This window comes from Falco punctatus (assembly GCF_963210335.1).
Source record: "Falco punctatus genome assembly, chromosome: 12".
NCBI lineage: Eukaryota > Metazoa > Chordata > Aves > Falconiformes > Falconidae > Falco > Falco punctatus.
The window spans coordinates 29,471,256-29,495,462 of NC_137592.1; the positions used below are offsets into that span (position 1 = coordinate 29,471,256).

The following is a 24,207-nucleotide window of genomic DNA, read 5'->3' on the forward strand; positions in this document are numbered from 1 at the left end:
TAAATGTCTCCAGAAAAGGAAAGTCCACAGCCTCTCCAGGCAGCCTGTCCCAGTGCTCTTTCTGTCATCCTCACAGTAAAGAAGTTCTTCCTTGTACTCAGATGGAAATTCCTGTGTTGCGGTTTGTGCCCATTGCTCCTTGTCCTGTTGCTGCGCATCACTGAAAAGAGCCTGGCCCCATCCTCCTGACACTCGCCTTTAAAATATTTGTATGCATTACTAAGATCCCCTCTCAGTCTTCTCCAGGCCATAGGTCTTCCCATTTCTCACCCCACTGAGAGGTTTGAAGATTTCCTAAACCATGTTCTAGACTGCAAGTCTCTCCATAACCACAAATGATAGGAGCATGAAAGTAGAAAAGGATGGCTGGGTGGCATCAGGGTTGACAAAGGACATTGCTGGTGAATACTGGGTAGTGGTTCAGTGTTTCGGGGGAGGAAAGGGAGAGAGAAGAATATTTGTTTCTTTAAACAAGCTGGTTCTTAGATGTGGAAGTCCACTCTTCTAAAGAGTTAGTTATGATCCACAACAGTGAGTGACTGAATACATTGGATTCTCCCTTCCTTCAAGGTGACTGCTGGATGCTGGCTGCCCTGGGCTCCCTGACACTGCGGAAGCAATTTGTGGAAAATGTTTTACCAAGGGACCAAGGATTCCAGGAAGATTATGCTGGGATTTTTCACTTCCGGGTATGTATTCCCTGATGTCTTGGTACTGCTTGGGCTTGGCTGGGTTACACAGCGTTTCAAACTGCAGTCCCAGATCTCGACATTATGGAATGCTTTGGCTCTTCAGCGTTGACTCTCAGTTTGGAATTTTGCAGAAAATCCCAAATTTTCAAGTGATTCCTTATGCTCCAGTTGGTGCAATCACACTCCAGGGAATATGAAGCCCTTTTCTGAAAGTTTCTGAAAGTTCTGAGACTCCAGAGGTACACATATACCAGCTGTTAGACAGATTTGTGTACATGTGTGTTTTAGATGGCATTCTGGTGTCTGCTTTGATTTGGACAGTTTGTTATGGCTGTCAGCACACTTGTGTTCTTTATCTATTTGGATTAATTTTCTGTTTCCCGATATACTTCACCTTGCCCTTTTAGCTCATGGAAATGGCTTGAAATTACAAATCCTTGAGGCAGATCAGAGGAACAGGCTTTTGATATTTTGAAAAGAGATTTGTTTTGGGAAGAGGAGCAAGTGTTTTTAGTAAATCTCACTTTCTACCAACTCTTGAAATTCTCTGAATCTCACAAGAAGGTGACTGGGATAGTGACTGGCATGCCCTGCTTCCTTGTGTCTGAGTCGACCGCATATCTTGTGGGATTAGAAGCACTTGCAGTACCATTAAGCTCCAGAAGCTAAATTGGATATAGAGGGAATCAGTATATACTCGGCCATTCATCATCTCTTTTTTTTTTTTCACATATCTGTTTTGTTATATGCGGTTCAATATCAAGCAAAGAGCTCTGGCAATGAGACTTCTTTGACCTCCTGGAGCTCTCGTGGAGCAGCACCAGGAGGATTATCTTGCAGGCAGTCTAAATTTTGCTCTGTTCCTTTGCTCTTTGGAATACCAGATGTTTCTGTCTTGGCCCATTTCCAGCATGCAGAGGTGCACTGTATGAGATAAATCAGCTGAAAGGACACCAGTCTGCTTAAAACACTTTGAAAGGATGCAAGCTAGATTGTCTTTCATGAGAGCTTTGAAAAGATTAGTTAGGAGCAATCCTTAAATCTTAAGCAGTATAAATACCTTACGGTATTTGAAAATGTTTTCCCTGTCATCTCATCTGCAAATCAATGCAACTGTTTCTGGCTTTCCTTGAGCAGTAAACCCCTGAGAAAGCTTCTCTGAATGGAAATGCTTCTCGGCAGTGCCTTTCAATTATTCCATCAAAAATATTTTACTGCCATCCACAGGCTAAGTCACCAGTCCTCAGTTCAGTGAAGAATCACAAACAAGGCATATCACATACTAATATAAAAATTTTAGTTTATAACTTTTTTTCACCTTTTTGGATCTGGAGCATATTACCTCTCAGGAATACAAAGGGCTGCTCCAGCCTTCCTACACAACACTGGCTGTTCAGCTGCAAGAGTTAAGGGTGTTATGCACTTCATCAGCTGTAGTTGAGATGGGTGACATTTTTATCTAGGGAATAATTACAATGATGTTATTTCACTAGGCATTAAGTTAGTCCTGTGTTTGTACAGGAATCACTTTCTCTGCCACAGAAACTGATGCCTGTGAGGCAGGGTGTGCTATGCTTTGTGATAATGAACAGCAGCAGCTCAGCTGGGAAACAAACGGAAATATTCTGCAGGGAATATAGGGGGGGTTGGCACAGCGCATCAGCTCAAAGCAGGATGGATCTGCCCTGAGTGTTAAAGTCCCTCTCTCAGGAAGAAACTGCTTAAATCTTTAAAGGTCAGCTGAAGTCAAGGCCTCCATTTCAGGACACATCCCAAAGGTGCCTTCTAACACCACACAGAAGAGAGTGGTTGAAAGGCGTGGGATTTTTACCTTGCTCAGTTCCAGAACTGGATTTCACGAAGATCCCTGTCAAGATGGGGGGAAGAAGGCAAAATAACCACACAGTATTCCTCCTCTGACCAGCAGCACTCTAGGCATGTTGTTGTCATCTTGCAGCTGCCCATTTCTTTTTCCTCCTCTTATAAGCCCAGGAAATTGAAGTCTTGATTTAAAAAGCTCACCACAAACGTGGGAGCAAAGAACTTCCCTCTTTGCAGCCTGCCTAAATAGGGTTATTTTCTTTCATTTACTGTCATGTTCCCAGCTGCAGTACTTTAAGTCCTGGGGGTATAAAGAAATTTCACAAAGCCAGATTTTCAAACCAAAAAGCAAAGGAATTGGCCCTCTCTGAAGGCATATGGGAGACGGGTTTCTCCTTTACCACTTGCACTTCCAGAGCATTCTAGGGCTTTCATGAAGTTTCTTATTCCCATTGCGACTTTTCCTCTCTTTGTGGAGCTCAGATGAGACCACGACCTGGAAGTCTGAGGCAGTCAGGACAAAGCAGTTCTCTTTAACCAGCTGAAGAAAAATACAATGCTGCATTCAGAAGGTCTCTAAGCTTGAGCTCCCTACCAAAGATGGCCAAGGAACTTGGCTTTTGGAAAAATGTCACTCAGTGGGTTTGGATTTCATTAATCTCCTTGTTTACCTGTTGTGTTTGCACATGAAGCACCGTGGGGAAGTGTGTTGGATGTCACACCTTTTCTCTATGGAATTCTGCTGCCAGGTGTTGACAGGTGACAGGAGGGCACATTAGTTGACCAAAAAGACAGTTCCCTTTGGACTGTCTTCTTGTCTGTCTCCCTTTCAGGCAGAGACAGCCAGTGGCAGGCTTTTCCTCAAACTCCATCCTGCCAAAATCAAGCAGGAAGACTCAAACCACTCCTGCAGCTTAAGTTTGGAAAGTCCAACCCTGCCACCTCCTGCTGCCACTAATGTAGGAAGTGAGCGGCTGGGGTGAGGCAGAAAGTAAGTAGGATCAAGCCTGCTTTCAGCTTAGCAGACCGTAAGCTGCTTTGCTGCTGGGCAGATCTGGTCTTCTGCTTTTCTAACAGAACAGCTCATTTGGTTTGGGTTTTGTTTTTTTTTTCATTGACCAAAGCTGTTGAAATAAAATCATGCTAGACTAAATCTATTGCTGGCATACTTCCACTGGAGTCCTTAGCATTACTGCAAATAAGAGCTTGGCCTCTTATGATTGCGAATCATGCTAAGCTACATTAATCTGCTAATGACTCTGGAAATGGCTCCTTTAGTTCATCCCCACAGTTCTCTTCCCCTATCTTCTCCCTTGAAAGGTTTCATCAGCTGGAGAAACACCTGCTCTGTCCACACGCTGGAGAGACTGCCTGTGATCTCCTCATCTATCAGGGAGATAGATAACACCTCAAAACAGTCTTTAGTCACTACACTGTTCCTGTCCATGACAGCACATCAGATTCTTAATTGAAACAAAGAGGAAAGAAAATCTAGAGACTGGATCTTGACAGAGGCTCTCTGGCCAAGAGCTGTGCTGCAGGGGAAAATCCAAGTGCAGCTGAGGAGTGAGGCTTACTGAACCATCCGCGTGATTGTTCTTTATCATCTTGAATGCTTGCTATTGCCTAAGAATATTAGCATATTTCTCATGTTGAGTCTCTCCTCCCACTGATAGCAGGACTATTTATATTCCCAGATGACTCCCCCTGACACCGGGAAATCCAGTCACTTGGTAGTTTTTTTAACAATGTAGATGGACCATTAGCCTGGAGCAGTTCAGGGGAGAACTTGCACGTATCCATGCTTTAGACTAATTCCTGCGCTATTTCAGGAAGCTGTTGCTTGGCATGAATATTAGCTCTTAAAAGAAGTTCATTCTTTTCTGTTCCTTTTTTTTTAAAAAAAAATTTTATTTTATTTTATTTTTTATTTCCAGTTCTGGCAATATGGAGACTGGGTGGATGTAGTGATAGATGACCGGTTGCCATTCCTAAACGGAAGATACCTGTCTGTACACCCTCGAACATCAAATGAATTCTGGCCATCCTTGCTGGAAAAAGCATATGCCAAGTAAATACACCTGGTCTATTCTTCTACCCAGCGTTGATTGCTTTCTACGAGTGGTTTCATCCTCAGCCCAAAGCATACCAGGAGGAGTTCAGGCTAACAGCTATATATGTTGTACTGTGCTTATGCAAGGAACTGTGTGGCCACAGGGCCAGCAAAACCTGGAGATGTTGGTCTCAGGCTGAAGACCTAAATGTACCCAGTCCTACTCTGGGATGTGACGCCCGAGAACTAAAATGAACAGGGCAATGGCTGGTGAGACGAAAGGAGCTGGGCATCTCCTTGCTTTAAGCAAACTTCCTTGTTTTCCTTTCTGTATTTGCCTCTGTTTAAAACTGCAGATTCTAAGCAGGGATTACCTCTGTTTACAGTTACCGATGAGAGATCGTGCAGATATTTGGAGAGGGCAATGAAAGGAAGCGTAACTGAAGAGCATGCCCAGCAAGCACGACACATGCGTTCTGTGAGTTGCTGGTCAGCTCCTCTCAATTCACACAGAGAGCTCTGCCACTTGGCTGAGTTCCCCAGTGCACCGCAGGGTTAATAACATTTAATAAAGAGATAATAATTTTAAAAAGATACTCTGAGGAGCAAAGGGATCAGAGTGTGGTCCTCTAGCATCTGTAACATAGCCCATTATTAAATACACTGAAGAGAAATTCCTGTGCTAGGGGTAATACAAAGGGCTGGAACTTGGTACACATACCCTACATCAAGCTGGATAACATTTGCAATGCAGTAGAGAGAGAGGAACCGAAGAAGAGAGCTCATTATTTTGGCACATTTGGTCAGGAATAAGCAAATGTTAAAGCAGCATCTGAGTGACTCAGGAATAAGATGCATTTTGCCCTGAGTTATCTCAGAAAAGTTGACTCAGGATTCAGTATCAATTTGCTGCATAAGATTTTAATTACAAAGCAAACCAAACCTCTATTAAATTAAAGTTGCAAGCGATGCTGTTTATGAGATTCCAATTTGAGAAGTTTTTCCCCAGTGCCCATGACAAATTCTTTTCATCAGTGTAGGACAAGGACAACCCTTCAAAATATAATTAGCTGCAGACTTCATTTGATTACATTCATTAAATACAGTGTGTATGGTGGGGTTTAACAGCATGCTCTACCTGTTGTAAGTACACCATGTTCCAGCTTATTTGCTGTCCCAATAAAAAGCACATGATAAAAACAACAAGGACTGTGTTGGCAATATTATATTATTATCCTATTATTGCAGTCTAGCAGAGTGAACTGGGAACGGTGCTGTCTTGCCTTGGGAACATGGACAGATACTTTCACCTCTCTTTTCTTCCTATTTCTCATCTACAAAAGGGATACCGAACATTTTTGTGAAGAGTCGTGACAAAATCTGATGGAGAGAATAACAGTTCAGCTCCATTTGATCTGAAATACCCATTTGAACTAGGCACCCTTGGCTCCCTTCCTGTTCAGAAGAAGGAAACTGGATACTTCAAGATGAGATGCAGCTCAGCTCCCTAAAATGTCTGCGTTGGCCTGAGATACACCTTATTATTTTCCATTGTCTGTAAATGACTCTAGACAGCTGCCTCTGATGTGGGTGGATATGTAGGAAAAATACCTCTTTGCCTCATCATTCCGCAGGGCATGTGTTGTGTCTGGCCATGTGTTTCAATCATGTTTCCTTTCATTGCCTCTCCCCAGTGTCTGCACACCCCAGGGTCCCCCCATGTCCATTTTGGAAGCCATCATTGTACGTTCTTTATTAAAACATAGTGCAAGGAATAATTAACATTTTTTTTCTTTTTTTTTTTTTTCCCCCCCCAGATTGCAGGGCTCCTACCAGAACTTGCATGGAGGCTACATTTCTGATGCTTTAGTAGACCTCACAGGTGGAGTCCAAATGCAGTTTTCATTGAAGGATCCCCCTCCTGATCTGGAGGAGATATTGAAAGCAGCTGACAAATCTCAGTGCCTGATGGGGTGTAGCACCTCAGGCCAGGTGAGTCATAGGGCCAGTAGCCTGCCTTTCTTGGCTTACTGTGTTTGCAATAAGGTTGTTCTGAGTGAAAAAGGAAGTCCGTAATCTCTCTGTGCAATAGTTATAGTTTATGGATGCCTGAAGAGATTTGGCAGCAGAAAGTAGTTAAGGTTATGCAGTCAGGAATGTAAAGGCTTTCAGGTAGATGGATTGGTCTGTCAGAGACGGGTCTGTGGCTTCTCTCCTGGATGATTCCACAGCTATAGAGTGGTATCCTCTCACAGCAGGGCTGATTTTGGCCTTACAGCTTTGTGATTGACTCTAGCAAGACCAAAAGGCACCTCTCTTCTGTGAGAGGATGCTATTATCGCATTGTGATTCGCAGGCTACTGGTGTTAATGCTGGGAACTTGCAAAAGGCTTTGTGATGTCAGAAAGTATCTTGCTAAAAGTTTGCTAAAGCTTCCCTTACAGCATGTCAGGGGAGACTGCAAAGTGTGTGACATAGCTGCTGTAGTGCCTGGTTTGTTGGGACACGAAGCTCAGCTGTTGCAAACAAGCCAAGGACTAGCCCCTCAGCTCAGATGGCTGGCACTGAGCTGTGGGTGGCAGGGAAGTTCTGACAGTGATCCAGTCTAGGTTGTTCTGCAGTTGCAGCAGCCCTGGAACATTGAAGACCTTGGAAATACGTGAAGATCTTTAGTTTTGTTAAATGTACTGGCCTGCTTATGGCTGCAGTGGGAACAGTCACAGTCCTCTGGAGCCAGTGTATCTGAGATACTGCTGTAGTCAAAACCAAACTTTTTTTCTGCCATGCCAAATGACAGTTCTGGGAGCTGATGGCTATACCTTTGCCAGTGTGGCAGAGAGCTAAAAGCTGTGCTTTCTCCCTTCTGCAGCTGAGGAGGAACATAGAGCTGAGGAATGGGATTGTACAGGGTCATGCTTACACTGTCACAGGAGCTGCAAAGGTAAGATCGAGGACGCGTTCCTACCTGGTGGTCTTGTACTGGTGATCTACTACAGTGCAGTCACACTGCTGTTCCATTCAGAGTAACTTTAATTAGCTTCACAATTAGGAGGGATTGTTGAAAGCTCATAGTGCAAATTCCAGGAGATGGAAGGATTCTGGCTCAATGGGAAGATAGAGGATATCTGAATCCTATAATTTTTTCTAATGGAAAAATGCAACTTAAATGCACTTTTGGTTTGTGACACTTTAAAGCAAATATAGAATTTCTGGGGATTTTCATTCCGTGCTGACTCTTAAAAAATTCATTTTTCTATTTCAAATGGGAATAGAAGCACTGGCTGAAATTGTGGGATTTGTCGTGTGATGCAAATCTACATTTGTTCAGCTCAACCACAAGCTGCCAAAATTCAGGGTGTGATAAATAAATAACTTGCTGGTTCAAGAACAGCATTTCTTCATCTTTTAAAGCTGTTCTATTCATGCAGAACTTTTCCTGGCAAGATATTAATATAGCTGATCTGAAAACAGGACCAATTTATCATACAAATCCAAAGAAATGACGGATTTTTTACAACCAGAAGTCAGAACATGCCTTACTCCAGTAAGCTGCAGTGCACACGGAGAGTTAATAGTGAGCAAGGCCGAGGTGGAAACCAAACAATGGCTATGCTAGAAAGCAAAATCGCTACAACACATTTTAAATCTCAGAACCTACAGTACTTTGGAAAGGGGACATTGTTTTCTGTAAGCAATTTTCTCCCTTGTCCCCCTCTCTTTAATGGTTTCCTGTCTGACCTTGGCTTTGGTTCATAGCCCCTCATGCCGTGGCATGCTTGGTGCCATCATTATTGTCAGCGTGCTTCCTCTTGGAGGACACTTGCTCATAGCCAAGAGGCTCCAAAATGGAAGGATGGGGTTTGACAGGCTCCAGAGGAGTCTCCAGCTGGCTCTCCTCAAGACAGGGGTGGAAGGATCCCAAATCCTGTTGGAGAGGAAGCAGGCTGTTTGAGCTTCCTGCTGCTCATGATGTCTGCAGAGAGGAGAAACAGTCTTGCCTCGCCTTACAGGAGCGCCAAGGCATCCAGGGGGGTGTCCGATGGGGAAATTATTTGAGGATGGCCAGGGATTGGGCCTTTGTATGGGAAGAAACTGCCATGGCATTTGTTTCCAATACTGCCTGTGAGTGTAAGCAAAGCCAGAAACAACAGGTTTGCTTCTCCTTTCCACTTACACCATTTTGGATTCACTGGCACAAGTGGGTTGCTTCTCGCTTAAAGCAGTGACAGCAAGAGGAGAAAAGCACAGAAACTCCAGCTATTGGAAACCACAGTACTGTAGATAGCTACAGATTCTGTTTATCATCATCTCTCCGTGCTGTTGATACTCACTCCAGGCAGTCTGGTGACCTCATTCCTCAAAATCTCTGCCTTTGCTGACTCACAGCATCAGATGTGCAGAGTTAGGCACTAGAATTTCCCAAGGCTGTTGAAGTCATTTTGTGTAGCAGGAACGCTGCGTCTTCCCTCTGTGTCAGCTATTCACTGTCTCAGGAAAGCAAAATGGACTAGTTTTCTCCCACTCGCCTTTACAATGTAGGAAAAAGCACTGATTTTTAGCGGCACTCAAGTGAGATCAGAAGTTAAACCAGGTCTCCGGTGTATAGAAGAAGATCCATCATCTCTTCACTGAATACCACAATTGTGAAAAGCTGTGACGAAGTATGTTTTGCTTTCCTCTTTACAGATACGCTACAAGAATGGCTGGAAACATATCATCAGAATCTGGAATCCATGGGGCCATGGGGAGTGGAAGGGGCCCTGGAGTGATGGGTATGGTCTTAAAGCTTTAAGGAGAATCACCCTTTTATAGGCTTATTGTAAAGGACCTCTGCCTTGCACCCCTTATAATGAAGCAGACATTTCTAAATCAATTCATTATAAGTGTTACTTCCATCTGCAAAGCAACTGCCCACAGAAATCCAGCCCAGGGAAAACTAATGCAGCATTGGTTTTATATGTGTTCCTCATTAGCTCTAGCTCAGCTATCCCTTTTTGTCTATGTGTACATTTTTCCCAGTGGGTAATTCCAGATAAATAAAGATGAAAGGGTTGTTATTACCTGCAGTAAGCTCTGGCCGTTCCCCTAGATGCTGCTGACTTCTTCTACTGAATTGTCCTGCAGTGGTCATGCATCCACCTTCCTGCTCCTTCTTCCCCTCCCATAAGGGGGGGATCTAGGAAGAGGATGGTTAGCAGCATCTGTGAGAGTAGGGCAGTATTTTTATGCAGTATTGAACACAGAGAGACAAAAAGGGTCCTTGGTTATAGCAAAAGCAAAGTGCTGCTGGATGGCTTGAACTGACCTTTTGGATCCTACATGCAGCTTTGGAGATGCAAGGAGGACTTTGCTTCTGTGCGTATAAGCTAACTTCACTTTCCTGAGGAAAAGAATGGTACAGAGGAAGAGTGCAATAGTGTTTTGTAAATAAATAGACGTTAGTTTTCCTGATGGAATTGCATCAGCGTTTTCCTGACTAGAGAGATGTACACGTATCACTCTTCGGTGATTTAATAGCATCCCACCTGTCCCTGTTGCTGGGATCACTCATAACCTCTCCGCTGAGAAAAGTCAGGCGTGTTGCATCTCAATGGGTTGGTGGGTGGTGGAGACATGTTCAAGGCTGGGATAACAGCTATCTGCTCAGGCAGCATCCTCCCATTTTTTGGAAGGGTGAACTATAATCCTAACTGTAATTGAAATGTCAGTAGTGTGCGTTCACAGGTAAGCTGCAGAAATCAATAAATTATTGATTCATGCTCTGTTTATTTATCTTAAACTCTGCAGAAAGTACAATTATCACTTAATTATAAACATGCTGCTTGGAAACAACACATTTGACTGGCTAATGTGCCCTCTACATGCCAATGTAATATCAGCACTTCAGAGTGCTATGCCTTGGTACCTCACTAACCTCTGCAGCAGGGGGACAGCTGACCAGGGCTTGGAGGTCAGAGGCAGGATTCCCCATCCCAGGGTGGGCAACTCAGACACAGCAAAGGTGCAGAGCTCTGTTTTCTGGTCTTGGCTTTGAAGGTATTGAGCACAGTTCTGTTCCAAACCTGCAGTTTGCTCACTTGTCCTGATCCCTCATGACATGACAGGCTGCTTAGAGGAATGGGCTCACCAAAGATATGGAAAATTATGCCTCACATCTGCTTGTTGATTTGTTCCTGTTTGCAGCTCTCCTCAGTGGGACCATGTTGAGCCTCAATGCAGAGAAGCTCTCCTCAGAAATAAGGACGATGGAGAATTCTGGTATTTCCCTATCAATCTTTCTGTTTATCAGGGTTTTTTTGTTTGTGTTGATTATGAAAAGAGACATTTAGGCAGTTCTCTGCTCTTAGTGATGGCTCAAGGTACCCTGTGTTAGCTGTGTGCAAACAGCAAAGTGGAGGTTGTCCTGACCCCATGGTTTCAGAGGAAACAAGGCCTGGAGAAATGGAGTTGGCCAAGGTTAAGTGACACACTGCTGAAAAAAATAAACAGTGAGAGAACTAAAAATCCAGCTCCCTGAGACCTAGTCATTTTGCCACACTGCCCTTCCCCATAAAACGCCTAGCTTGAATCTTGGACTGGCTGGTGCTTGGAAGGGACAGGTGGCTGAGCAGGTCATACAACTTGTGCACTTGACTGCTTTGTAGGTTCTTGTGGTTCTTCCCTGCCTCTGATTACTCTCAGATCCAGTTTAATCATGTGTAAGGCATCATAGAATGGTTTGGGACGGAAGCAACCTTAAAGATCATCTAGTTCCAACCCCCCTGCCATAGGCACGGACACCTCCCACTAGACCAGGTTGCCCAAAGCCCCGTCCAGCCTGGCCTTGAGCACTGCCAGGGATGGGGCATCCACAGCTTCTCTGGGCAACCTGTTCCAGTGCCTTACCGCTCATAATGAATTTCTTCCTTATATCTAATCTTAAGTCTACCCTCTTTCAGTTTAAAACTATTCCCCCTTGTCCTATCGCTACACATGCCCCTGTAAAAAGTCCCTCTCCAGCTTTCCTGTAGGGCTCCTTTAGGTACTGAACGGCCACTATAAGGTCTCCCTGGAGCCTTCTCTTCTCCAGGCTGAACAACCCCAATTATTTCAGCCTGTCTCCATAGGAGAAGAGCTCCAGCCCTCTCATCACCTTCATGGCCCTCCTCTGGACTTACTCCAACAGGCCCAAGTCCTTCTTATGTTGGAGGACCCAAAGATGAATGCAGCACTGCAGATGGGGTCTTGGGAGAGGGAAGTAGAGGGGGAGAATCACCTCCCTCACCCTGCTGGCATGCTTTTTTCGATGCAGCCCAGGATATGGTTGTCTTTCTGGGCTGCAAGAGCACATCGTCGGGTCATGTTGAGCTTCTTGTCAACCAACACCCCCAAGTCTTTCTCCTCAGGGCTGCTCTCAGTCCATTCTCTACCAGCCATCCTTTAGAAAAGCTATTGTTATTCAGAAAGTGCATACTTGCCCCATGAAGCTCTGAGAGCAGGGGAACAGCAGGCTGGTCTGAGATAGATGCTACAGACTTGAGCAACACATGAATGTGGGCAGGACGCTGCACAGGGACAAAGCAAGATGCAGTGTCAGAGATGTATTGGAGATAGCAGGGCTCCACTTAGGTACTACTGCACATGCCCTGTAATTTCACAGGGGCTTTAGGTGCAGTTAGGGCAGCCCAAATGCACTGAGAGCTGACCTCTTCTGCAAGGTACCAGCCAGCTCGGCTACAGCCTGCAAGTGCTCTCCATAATCCCCTTATAAAGATATGGGGAGTGAACGTGAGTACCTGAGTCTCAAACATGGCTTTCAAACTGAAAAGTGAGATTTTGTCCTCTGCAGGATGTCCTGTGAAAACTTCCAGGAGCAGTTTTCCTGGCTGTATATATGTAACAGCACCCCAACGTTTTTGGACTTTGGAGATCAGCACTGCACAACATGGTCTGTGGAGAGGCACATCAGCCTGTGGAGCCCGGTCCTTGTCACCGGCAGGAACAACTATTCCCCAGGTAATGAACTCTCACTGCAATCACCCGGCCCTCTCTTCCTCTCCACTGGTGCTTACAGTGAAACAATCACTCTGAGCATCGAATGGCAGAAATATTGATTGCCAGTTGTTCATGCCCTTTCCCGTTATATGACCTACCAGCTAAAGAGGCAGAAACAAAGCAGCAGCACTGGCTGCTGAGTTAAAACAAGAGGCTTGTGATTTAGAAACCCTGAACTCTTTCAAACAAAATGTGCTTGTCTACCTTCTTTCAGCCAGTTGCAGTAGGTGTTACTGGGGACCTCATCAGAGGTCTGGCAAATATATAGCTGATTTTACGGAGCGAGAAATACTCTGAAATTAAATGGTTATGAAATTAAATAATTGTGCTACAAAGCTATTTTCAAAGATAGAAAGGCCTTAGAGCAGATAAAGATCATTGGTTTTACTGCCTGTGCAAGGCCTCTTCTGGCATTGCAAACTGATTATTAGTAGTTTGATTTTTTTATTTTTATATTATATTGTCTTATCCTACTTATTTTACAGTTGCATCGCTATTTGAGCTCTGTTTTTAATCTAAGATGGTAGCATGCGGTTAGTGAAGGAGCTTCTTTTTTTCTGCAACGCTGATCCCTGACTTAGCAGATTTCAGCTTATGGGTTTCAGCCCCCTCCTCATAACTTGGTCACCATGTCTTGACAGGTGACAACAAAGCAATGACTGTGCTGCTGCACACCATGGGCACTGGGGCTAAGCAAAGAGGTGCAGGGGCTGAACTGAGGCTAAATTGCCGCTTTGAAGGCCACCCAACACACCTGCATGGCTTAATGTCTAGACTAGTTTAAGCAGTTGCTGCCATCTCAGTCCTTTTTCCCCAGTTTCGGCATTTTGCTGCTTTCTTATTGGGGATGCTTCCTGTTAACCAAAACTTTGGCCAAGAAGAAGCCTTTTCCCTCTGGTGCCCAACACCCTGTCTTGCCCATCACAAACACTAACAGGAAGGAAGGAGAGGATATCTTTGGACCATTTTGTCTTTTTCTTTTATGTGTTTATGACCTCCAAGCCACGGTCTTTTTCAGCTCAGCCACTGGGTCAGGTGGCTAAGAATCGCTGCTTTTCTACCTCAGGGGAAGTGTGCTGTGTAGGTGAAGCAGACGTAAGGGGGGTTGAGAAATTTACACGACTTTTATGACTTTTCCAGAGATTTCTAGAATGATTCATGTGCAATTAGTTTAACTCCAGATACCTCAACTCCAGCTGGTAATGTAGAGACCATAGTCCTCTGTTATATTGAAAGGATCTTGGATCAGTAACTACCTGTTGCTCTGGGTCCATATAAGAAAGATCTTACGCAATAGACTACTACTGGGACATCTATGTGGCTGCTATTAATCTATTAACACTTTCTCAGCAGGTGCAGTTTCAACAAACCCTCAGTATTTTTTCAAAGTACCAGATTATGACCCAAAATCCTATAATGTAGTCATTTCGCTTATGCAAAAACATGCCAAGGATATGAAGGGTGCAAAAATCCTGAAGATTGGTTTTTTTATCACCACGGTAAGCACAATCAGGTATCATGTAGGCACTGTTGTTTTTCTGTGTGGTGTATTGTTCCTGTACATGGAAGTGAAAGACTCAGTTGCCTTTTGGGCTGTGAAAAGAGAGCAGTCAGTATTTCGAGTGAATTTCTGGATGCCTTCTATCATAGAACATTTCAGGGAAAGTAGAGTTAACCAGGCTTAGTTCCCCTTATTCATGTCTGAAGAGAGGAAAGGTTGAACTTTTAGTTCTGTAGCATCCCAAAACAGCCCTGGGAAATTCAGGGAGTCCCTGTGTTACAAGATGTGCCAGGGCAATATCCTCTGTGCCCAGCGGTACTGGTGCTGAGCCTTGCTGGCCTGGCAGAGGCATGACAGCCAGCACTAACCATGGTACTTGAGCTGTACTCCAGGTCTAGTGGGGAAGCAAATGGCCCCTTTTTCCACGAAATGGGCCTGTCTTACTCATCCCCTCTTTTCTAACACAGATATGCCATGCAAAACCCATTTACCAAATACATGGAAGGCTTTGCTCAAGACCAGCGCGGAGGTAATCCATCCCAGATACCTGGGACCTGCAATACTATTTCCCTGGGATTTTTTCTTGGTGACTGTCCAGGGAGATGCCATTTCAAGGGCAGTTGTTGTCAGAGCATTACCAAGCTTACTGAAGGCACAATTGCTAGTGCAAATGGATGCTGGCCTTTTCCAAAGTGTTTTTGTTGTTGGCTGAGGAGGGTGGGAGAGGATTGTTCTTAACCTGAAGAGTAAAAGGAAGCAGAGATTGCTATGATCCTAACTTCACATTCTCCTGATCACTGGAGAGGTTTGCCCTAGTCCCAGACTTTGAGTAATTGACGCCGTAAGTATAACAGCTCCTTGTAAAGGAAGAGCATGGCTTTGTAGCTCATAAAAAACAGTGTCTGAGAAACAAAAGATGTCATAAAAAGAGCATCCACCCAGCAAGTGGAATTCACTATGCCTATGCAAGGAGATCCCCTGCCAGGCACAGGTATATAAGAGCTGTAGGACTCTGTGGGGCCAATTGTGCCACTCAGAAAGAGCTGCTGCTCCTGGCAGATGGGGAACTTGCTCCTTCCAGTATCCTCATCAGCTGTCCCTCAACAGTCACAAGACATGGTGGTCCCTGCATGCTCTTACATGATGCATGTCCACCTTGATTTGTTGCCTGTTATAACAGAAGTGACCCTCACTGGGAGGTGATGACATAGGTCTTGGGTCCTTTGAAAAGAGGTTGTTTAATCAAGTAGTAGACTAGGGGGCAGATTTTCTCTATTCTTGCTTTATATTTGAAATTTCTTTCTTCCCTTCCAGTTGATGCTTAGGTGTGTTCATTTAGTTTTTCTCTTTCTTGCTATGTTCCCAAGGATTTGAGGAGTATGTCAAATCTGGATGACATGGGTTCTGTGGGCTCTCAGCCCATAGCTCACCTCCAAACCCAGTCTGGGCTTCTGATCTTAGGTGATTTCCCACACGGAGCTGAAAAGCAAGCCCAGGACAGACCACTACTAGAGGCGAGAGGACTACTTTGGAGCACCTGGTCAATGAGCAAAAAGGGGACAGTTATGCTGCTCCGTCACGCCATAGCTTTTAGTAACGTAATGAGACTGGTACAGATCCATACAGCATATTATACAGAAAATATTCCCCCATGGACACAGCCCAAGTATTTCAACATGAGAGCTGGTCTACCAGCTCCTCACAGCCAGCCCAGCGTCCTGCCCTGGTAGCAGCAAAAGCCAAGTCCAGGAGCTAAAACCAGGGTAGGTGTGCAGTGCTATTCCCTCGGTTTATTTCCCAGTGTCTAGTCTCCGTGCCTGAGGGCGGTCAGAAGTGGCATCTTTATGTGAAAGTTTACAAGGTGTTTTCTTTGTGCAAAAAGAGTGCAATTGCTACAATTCGTGTGGCTTCACTCTTCCCGAACTGCTTTCACTGCCATTATTCATTAGCAGCATTATTCAGTACCTTTTGAGCTACATCAAATTGTTGCTGTGTAAAAGAGTGTATTCCTTGCCAGGATGAAAGGGGGATGCAGCGCAGGTAGGGATGCAAACCAGAATGGCCATACCTGATAGCTCTAGGAAGCCTTTGATTAAATACAGACAAGGAACACTAATACATGGCTGTGAGGGAAGCTTAATGTTGTGTGATACTGCTGAGCAACCTATAGAGGCTGATTCTTACCTCACACCGGGTTTGACTCTGTTGAGAAATTAATCTGCTTCTGCTTTTTACCAGAAGGAATGTGGAATGAGACCCAAAAAGTCAAAAAAGGATTACACCACTTATTTCTTTGCAACACTGCCCGTTTCTATCTGCTTAAGATATGGCCCATAATACTTCGCAGTCTACATACCTCCCAGCCGTCTGTAACAGTAGTCATCTTTTTTTTCCTCCCAAAATAGCAGTTTTATGTTATTGTCTCCCAAAGGCATGGCTCATAAATAACTCTGCCACGCCATATAACCATTCTAAATGGAATTTATACATGCTGACGTATTTTGGGGGAATATATTTAAGAAGGGTTTTTTATTATGCTATCTTTACATGTCATCATAGTAATAGCTGTTGCATTACATTTGTTTCGTCTCAGCAAAAATACTAGGATAACAGGAGAAAGATCCAAATATTCTATTTTCTTGTGACACATGCTGGAAAGTTTGGGTTGTGATTCTTGAAGCAGTCATCTGGGTGAGATGCTCAGTGAGCTCTCTGACCACTCTGAGTCACACTAGGGACATCTCAGGGAGGTTTTAGTACAAACATTCATCCTTGATTCCTTCATGAACTCCAGACTCCGTAATGTTAATTGAAGTTCTCTTCAGATCCACTTACATTCATTTTGCCTTCTGTTTCTTTAAGTTCTTCCACCCTTGTGCATTTTTGATGTGTCCTTGAACAAAGTCTGTCACCTGGATGGGCTTTTCATGCCACTGGGGACGGTCAAGGGGTGTTAGATGCAGCGTGTATTGAGAGAGCTGTGGGAATGTAAGGCTGCTGTTGGGTGCATCTGCTGATTTACTTTGGTTCCTGACATGGAGAGGAGATAGCCAACTGTATTTTTCTTTCAGGAGAACTCCAGAGTCCTGAAACAGAATTTTTCCCTGATTCGAGATGTGACCAGCTGCTTTATCTTGAGCCCAGGAACCTATGCTGTTGTTCCTTCTACAACAGAGGACCAAGAATTTGAATTTCTCTTACGAATTTTCATGAAGAACCAAGGCGACAATGAGTAAGATGATAAGTACTCCTTAAAGGCCCCAGACTTACAGTGTGCCAGAATTTAACAATTTAACGTCAAGATAACTAATGTGGCAATTTGCTTTTAATGTACTCTAGAAGCGTGTTGGCAAGACACAGCCGAGTGTTAAGCACCATGTTGGGGGGGATCAGATGTATAGTCAGATGCACAGGGGTGGCCGCTGCAGAACAGGGCAGTAGCTCCCCTGCAGCTACCGAGGGTCTCAGCCGAGGAACAAAGTGCCACACAGGTGAGCAATAATTGAGAGAGGTGCCCTGCCCCCAGCTGTGGGGAAGTCTCTCTTCCCAGAAAGGAGAACCAAGAGCTTGTTTGGCTTAATAGCTGCTATGTAGTTTCTTGTGTTATGCCAGCTGGACAGCAGATGGATCAGGTCCCATTCTGCTCAGAGCTGGACCTAGAGAAGCAAAGGGCAGCGAAGGATCTTGATCCTTTCACCCAGCCAGCTCATAGGCAGGCTGTTAGGGCTCCGAGTGGGTATGAGAGGGGCCTTGAAGCTGCAAAGGCAGCTGTTACCACATTTTCACATAACTATCTGGGTGTACTTTATGTAAAGAGCAAGCCCCAGCATTCAGCACGTCATGGTTTTCTTTCAGCTAGCTTTATAGTGTAGGTGACTGCAGCTCTTACTTCATAGGCCCCTATCTCAACAGCGAGATTACTTTCTAGGCTTTGGCCCCTGCCAAAAACAGCCCAGAATCAACTGAGGCAACTCCCTAGTTATGGAAAACAAACATGAGAGGTCTGTACTCTGGGCTGGACTGCCTTCAGCATGATGAGTCAGGCACAAGATGGCTCAGCCTTTGGAGGCAACACTTTCCAGAAGAGCCTCTGACCCTCACAGAGCTTCCTAAGCTAGGCCAACCTTGGGGGTCCCCTTCCTGTGGGTCTCTGCAGCACTCGCCTATATAATAGTGTAGATGCTATAAAAATAGCATCTGGCTTGCCTAATTTATCTACCAAAAGCAAAAATCGAGCATTGAATGTTGCTACCAAATGAGTCTTAGAAGGAATGGTGACCTCAGCTCAATTTCAGGCAGTCTGCAGGCATTTTAATAGCCCAGATGCTATTTTTATTCCTGACTATTAAACTAGGCAAAGAGAAAGCAGGTGAAAATTTTGTGTGGCTCAGGGCAGGGCAGTCCTGTCTTCTGTGTGGTGAGGTTAGTCCTGGCATGCTCAGAGTGAGACAAGTTACCCTTTCTCTGCTGCTGGTGCCAGCAGGGCTGGCCTGGGGAGGGCAGTAGACCCAGAGTAGCCAGAGACTCAGGCATGCTCGTGTCTGCTTGTGCAGAGAGACCCAGGACAGGTGCAACAGTCTTGAATGAACTGGAACAGGCTGGGTGATGCCTGCTTTCTGCCACATCTGCAGATCAATGCTCTGAAAATGCCCGTTCTCTTCCAGTTTGACTCTTGTAACTTTTTTTCTAGGATCACAAACTCCCTGCCCAGCCCAGCGTTGCCTATGGTAAGAGTCTGTGAAAATGGACGTAGATACTGGTGGTGGTGGTGAATGGTTTGCAGAGAGCTGACCCCTTCCTTCCCTACATACCTGACACCACTCTGCTCTTCTCCTTTCACCACCCAGTACCTTGCCCAGAGTTTGAATCTGGCACTCTGGGACCTTGCTGGGAGAGCAAGTGACCAGCCTGGGTTCCCTTCTAGAGACAGGAGTGACATTGAAGCTATTCCTCTTCACGCGTGTGTCTTTCAGAGCCTGATTTTTGAAGGAAACAGATCTTACACAGTCCCTCTGTCGGCCTGTCTGTCTGCCACCTTTAACACTGAGCAACCAGATATAGCGGGGGAGGGGAGCATTTAAAAGACACTAAATTCTTGCAATGCCTGTAAAATGGGTATGTATCTAAGGAGGAGAGTGGGGGGAAACTGATGAAGAAGTCACAGCTTGAGTTTGACCCCTTTTAAAAAGACCTCACACCTAAAAGCAGGGTCGTACATGCCTTGCCCATGGGAATGGCTTCGTTTAAGTGCTTGCACCCTCTAAAGCGCAGGAGTCCATAGATGTGAGGCCCAAAGCAGGTTACTTCTCGTTTTTATCAGGATATCTTCACAGATGTAAGGGAAATTACACTTCAGAACTGGTTGTGCCTCTAGTTCAACCCCCATTTCAGCCTGTCTAGCCCAGCTACTACCTGCTGCTGGACTTCCTTGCTGTAAACAGTGCAAATTGTTCTTGCCAGAGCTGCTCCAGTCCATGCTGCTGTCTCACTGGTTGCTTGCAAAACCCTGCTGCTGCGAGGCTGTTATTTATAGCAGTGCAAACTCAGTGCAGGTCTCTGAAGCCAAAGGTGTAAAGCTGCTTCAGGAGAACAGAAAACAGAGCCCTTTCCTTGTGGTTCATTTTACAGCCTGCAATTAAGCCCCATTAGAGGGGTAGTGTAAATGGTGGTTTATTATCTCTTTCCACTGACAAGCTGTCAGTTTACTCAGCTGTTGTCATTAGCCAATGTTTTGACTTTGATGAATTATGGTACCCACACTTTTTGCTCTTGTTCAGGTATTTGGGCTTCAGTGGTGTGAATTATCTCGCACTGAGCTGAAGACATTGGGGCTTAGGCTTAGTTATTTTGGGAAACTTTATAATGTTAAGGATAGTTCCTCTTAGTGCCTGGTGGATGTCCTCACCGGAGGGTTGAAAAAAATGACTTAACCATTGAATTGCAACTGCCCAGGTACAGTCAAGCCTGCTTTGGCATTGAGAAGGTGCAAGAGAAAATAAAAGTAAGCTGCTGCTCTCTTTGCTTGGTTCGCATGAATCTTCACATGCCCTAAACCAGTGGTTTCAGCTGAGGGCCATCAGTAAGGATCAAGCTTTGTATCTCTATACCATGTACTGACTCACTGAACTCCACCCTGGATGTGCTCTGCTGTCTTCCTCAGGCCCTGAGCTGCTCCTTCCTGCTTGTACTGAGTGATAACATCCAGATGATGCTTCTTCCTTCATTGCAGTAGCTGTTCCTGACTCCTAAACCACTTCACTTCTGGGGTGTTAAAATTCCAACCTGTACTGTACGTTGCCTGTCCTCTCTAAAGTGCTGTTTGGATCTGCAGACTTTTGCCTCCCGTTGGTTTACAACAGAATTATTTATTGCATACTTTGTCTTTGATCCAGGATGTACCAAGACAGAACCAGGATAGCTCCTACAAGGCTGTCTTCCTAAGACACGCGAAGCAGGTATCCTATCTAAAACATCTTGCAAAAAGGAAAACTGATCTATGATGTTGAAACAAATCCATTTAGAAAAATGTTTTCTGGAAATGTAGCTCCATCCTCAAGGGATACTCTGAAAACAGTGTTAACTGACCTACCAAAACCCCTAGAAAAATGGGACATTCCACTGGGATAGCCTGGCTAGCCCCATATATCAACAGAGGATAGGAGATTAGTGGTTATACTGGTGATAGGCTTGCATGTATACTTTTTTTTTTTTTTTTTTTGCTTTGGTTTGTTTACTGAAAGCAATTAGAAAGCCTTGAGTATTCCCCTCTCTCATCAGCATCGTTTTCCATTTGCCTTTGTGGAATTTGGAAGCCAGACATCAGTCAGCATTTCAGTAATTGATTCCTGCTCTTTCAGAGCCAAAGTCTGCATGTTCACAGGAGATGCTTTTAATGGTTTAATAAACTGTTATAAAGAACTCCTCGACTTAGTCAAGAGGGGAAAAAAATCACTGCCAAAAGCCTTTGCACAGCGGGCTTCTTGCAGTTAATAGTTTTATCAATGCATGAAGGTGAAAATGAACAGGGGCTGCCATGCTGAACGCCCTGGGGGTGTCTCAGGAGGGAGGCAGGCAGGGTCACCCATGGGTAGCCCAGAGGGAAGCAGGCAGCAGCACCCATGCTCCCAGTCCACTCACCCAGCTGCCTGCTGTGCCGGCCCATTGGCAGCTCCCCAGCTAGGGCTTGGTGAGGTCAGCAAGTGTTCCTGTCACTGCTGAAAATACCTCTTGGTGACGGGAGTGCCTGTAGCTCCCCTGTGAACTCCTGTAGGGAAGGGCAAAGAGTGGCCCAGCAGCACAGAGGGCTTTCTTGTGATCTGGAGAGGGTGCTGCTGCTCCGCTGATATAAGCAGAGGTCCTTCTTGGTTATCACAGTGCATGAGGAAAGACGTTTTAGGCAAAAGTGACACAAGAGAAAACTTTATGCTCACATATCTACTTGCATTTTATTCTGCATTAGGGCTCAACTATTGATGCCTTGCAGCTGCAACAACTCCTTAATGAAGTGATCCTGCAAGGTAAAGCTTTTACAACACAGCTAAAGCCTTTGGTGCTTCCCTATCCTTAGTGTAGTGTAAATTAGACGGAGGATTTAGGGGTGTCCTGATGGTCCTCAAAAAATACTTAGCATGGTTTACTGCACTGTTGGATCTTGACGAATGAGAATTGCCTCCACCAGGGTTCCTTTATATGCACAACAGTTTGGCTTTATATTTTAAAGAAAATAAAAATAATAATCACAAGGAGAAGGCAATGCTACCCAGACCAGCTGCTAACAGACTCTTTAATGCATGGCCCTCAGCAAAGCTGTGCATCTGCTTGACAGCCAGATTTCACCCTCCCCTCCCCCTCCCAGTTCTGCCTAGGGATATAGCCTCTGCTTCACAGACCTAACCTACCCCACGCTGTCCTTCTCCTGGATGTGCCTGTAGCCCCCATGAGCACCCCTTCTGCCCTGTGCCCCACCAATTGCAGCAGGAGCTCAGTCCCTGCTGGGCTGCAGCAGTGAGCGCCCCAGGGAACTGTGCCTCCTGCTCTCCTCACTGTCACCCCATTTCTCCCAGTTCAGCCCTGGCCTGCATTGCTCCTCTGTAGATGCCTCAAGCTGGTTTTTAGTATTTCCCAGCCTTAACTTGCTCACCTCAAAATTAGCATGAGACAGGGACAGCGGGAAGGCTCGAACCAACTCCACCATGCACAAAGCTCAGAGTGCTTTTAGGACTCACTAATGTGGCATAAACAGCCTTTCCTGTCACTGTCATTTCCCTTATCCTTATATCAAGAGGGAAGAGTTTCCATCAGAGCAGGTAGATGGGCAGAGATTGTGCTGAGTAGTTACCTGTGAGCCCAAACAGGGCACCTGTCCTTGGGGAAGGGAGCAGTAGAGATGTCTGAGGCACGTCAGAGTCCCTCAGTGGACCTCAGCCTGGCAGGTAGCTCATGCTGTTTGAGAACTGGAGCTAGATCCTTGGCTTTTTCACTATGTGAATGTTCAGACTGGTGTCCTCATTCCCTCTGAATGGTGACCTGATGCCTCTGTTACCCACTCCCCTTGCTGTCACTAATTCCTTCTATTTTGCCATTCCTTGCAGATGAAACAACCAGCCTGGGAGGAGGGTTCAGCTTCGATTCATGCAGAGGCATTTTAGCTCTGATGGATGTATCCTTTCAGCAGAAGCACTAAACTTCCCTGGTGCTTCCCATCCTTGCCTTGAGTTATGGCTTTGCTGAGCATCCCAGTGTGAGAATCTGCAAGTAAATATCAGCCACAGTCCTCAATAAATAACTGTCCCAGAGTCTATGCAGGACTTTGCTATGCATTCCCTGGCTTTAATGTGAAGGCTGAGGGTCAGCCTTCTGCTACCAGCTAACTCTTTGCTCTCATTTTCCCCTCTGCAGGGCCCAGGGCTTGGCTAAGCTTCACCCTTGGGTGCAGGTCCCAGGCAGAGCCTGAGGCGAGGACACAGCACAGAGCTCAGGCACAGCTCAGCTCTGCTACTGTGGCTGCAGCCACGCTGGCCTGGGATGGCAGCTAGAGGCCAGCCAGGCTGGTGTGAAGGGGAGAAGAATTGTCACTGCTGAATCACAGACACTTGCCTGGCAGGCCATTCATCCTTGCCAGTGTACCTTCCCTATTTAGATGGATCATGCAGTTTTTCTACTGTTAACAAGACAACACTGGAAATACATTGCTGGCTGCTGTAGAACAAGAGGGCTCCTTGATGAAAACACAAATTCTCCCTGTGCTTGCTCACTGTCTGTGTTCTTCTATGCCTTGAAATAACTTTGAGACATTTTCAGACCTTTACAAACTGCCAGGGAGTGCACAAAAAATGGCCAGAAGTCCCTCTTTCTTTCCAGTTTTCTTTGTCTAGCTGGTGAAAGAGACTTCTCCGCCTTCCCAAAGCTCCTCTTGGGCTAAGTGGACATTGTGAATGAATGACACATACAAAGAATCAACAAAGCCACCGCTCTGCTTTAATTCAGAATGTGTTTTTCATGCTCTGAGCTTCATACAACCCATGTACATTGTGACCTTTCCTGGTCTGCAAAGACAGGATCAGCTTTTTTCACTTGGGTTTCATGGCAGTGGCACTTGTCTGCTTGTGTTTCACTGGTGATGAATTTTGCTTTCAGGGAGCTTTCACCATGCTAGCTGCATTAGGTGAGTTGTTGCGTGTCTGCCCAGGACTCCTAGATGATGTATGAAGGGGAGCAGGTCTGCTGACTTAGTTCTTCAAGCACCTCTGGGGGATGTCTGCTGACACCCCGGGCTCCTGCAGCTCATGGTGGGGGAGTGTTTTCTTGCATGTGGCATATGCATAGCTCAACGGCTGCTGCTCCCTTCTGACAGCAGGCATCAGGACTGGCTCCTCACGCTCTTGGCTCCTCCAGTGCCTGTTCCTCCAGGAGGATCCAGCCAGAGCTAATACTGTGCTGCCTCAGGCACAGAGGCAAGGCGAAGTGCATGCGTGGCCTAAAGCCACAGGGTCATGTTCATCCACAGAGGCCTCCCTGATCAGTGGCTAAATGTCAACTGAAGCCATCACTGCAGGTTCCCTTGTGGTTAAAGGGACCATAAAAATAGAAACCTTTTGTTGTTTGTG

At 45.5% G+C, this 24,207-nt stretch overlaps 1 protein-coding gene across 16 annotated transcripts in view; it reads left to right on the forward strand.

Annotated features, from left to right (window-relative positions):
* CAPN13 (calpain 13) overlaps window positions 1–24,207 on the forward strand; it is a 75,433-nt gene that overhangs the window by 40,116 nt on the left and 11,110 nt on the right. For 14 of the 16 annotated variants that reach the window (XR_013931590.1, XR_013931591.1, XR_013931592.1 and 11 more), the window contains 13 exons: window positions 571–689; window positions 4,451–4,584; window positions 6,384–6,558; window positions 7,436–7,507; window positions 9,253–9,338; window positions 10,750–10,824; window positions 12,395–12,561; window positions 13,951–14,099; window positions 17,173–17,333; window positions 18,792–18,828; window positions 20,494–20,556; window positions 21,561–21,618; window positions 22,693–22,760. Coding sequence is in view for 7 of the 16 variants with exons in the window: in XM_080408799.1 (XP_080264925.1) it covers window positions 571–689; window positions 4,451–4,584; window positions 6,384–6,558; window positions 7,436–7,507; window positions 9,253–9,338; window positions 10,750–10,824; window positions 12,395–12,561; window positions 13,951–14,099; window positions 17,173–17,333; window positions 18,792–18,828; window positions 20,494–20,556; window positions 21,561–21,618; window positions 22,693–22,760 (1,364 nt within the window). In the remaining 9 variants the exon portion in view is untranslated. Of the gene's footprint in view, window positions 1–570; window positions 690–4,450; window positions 4,585–6,383; window positions 6,559–7,435; window positions 7,508–9,252; window positions 9,339–10,749; window positions 10,825–12,394; window positions 12,562–13,950; window positions 14,100–17,172; window positions 17,334–18,791; window positions 18,829–20,493; window positions 20,557–21,560; window positions 21,619–22,692; window positions 22,856–24,207 lie in introns of all 16 variants that reach the window. The other 2 variants (XR_013931598.1, XM_080408798.1) reach the window with 2 other exon arrangements.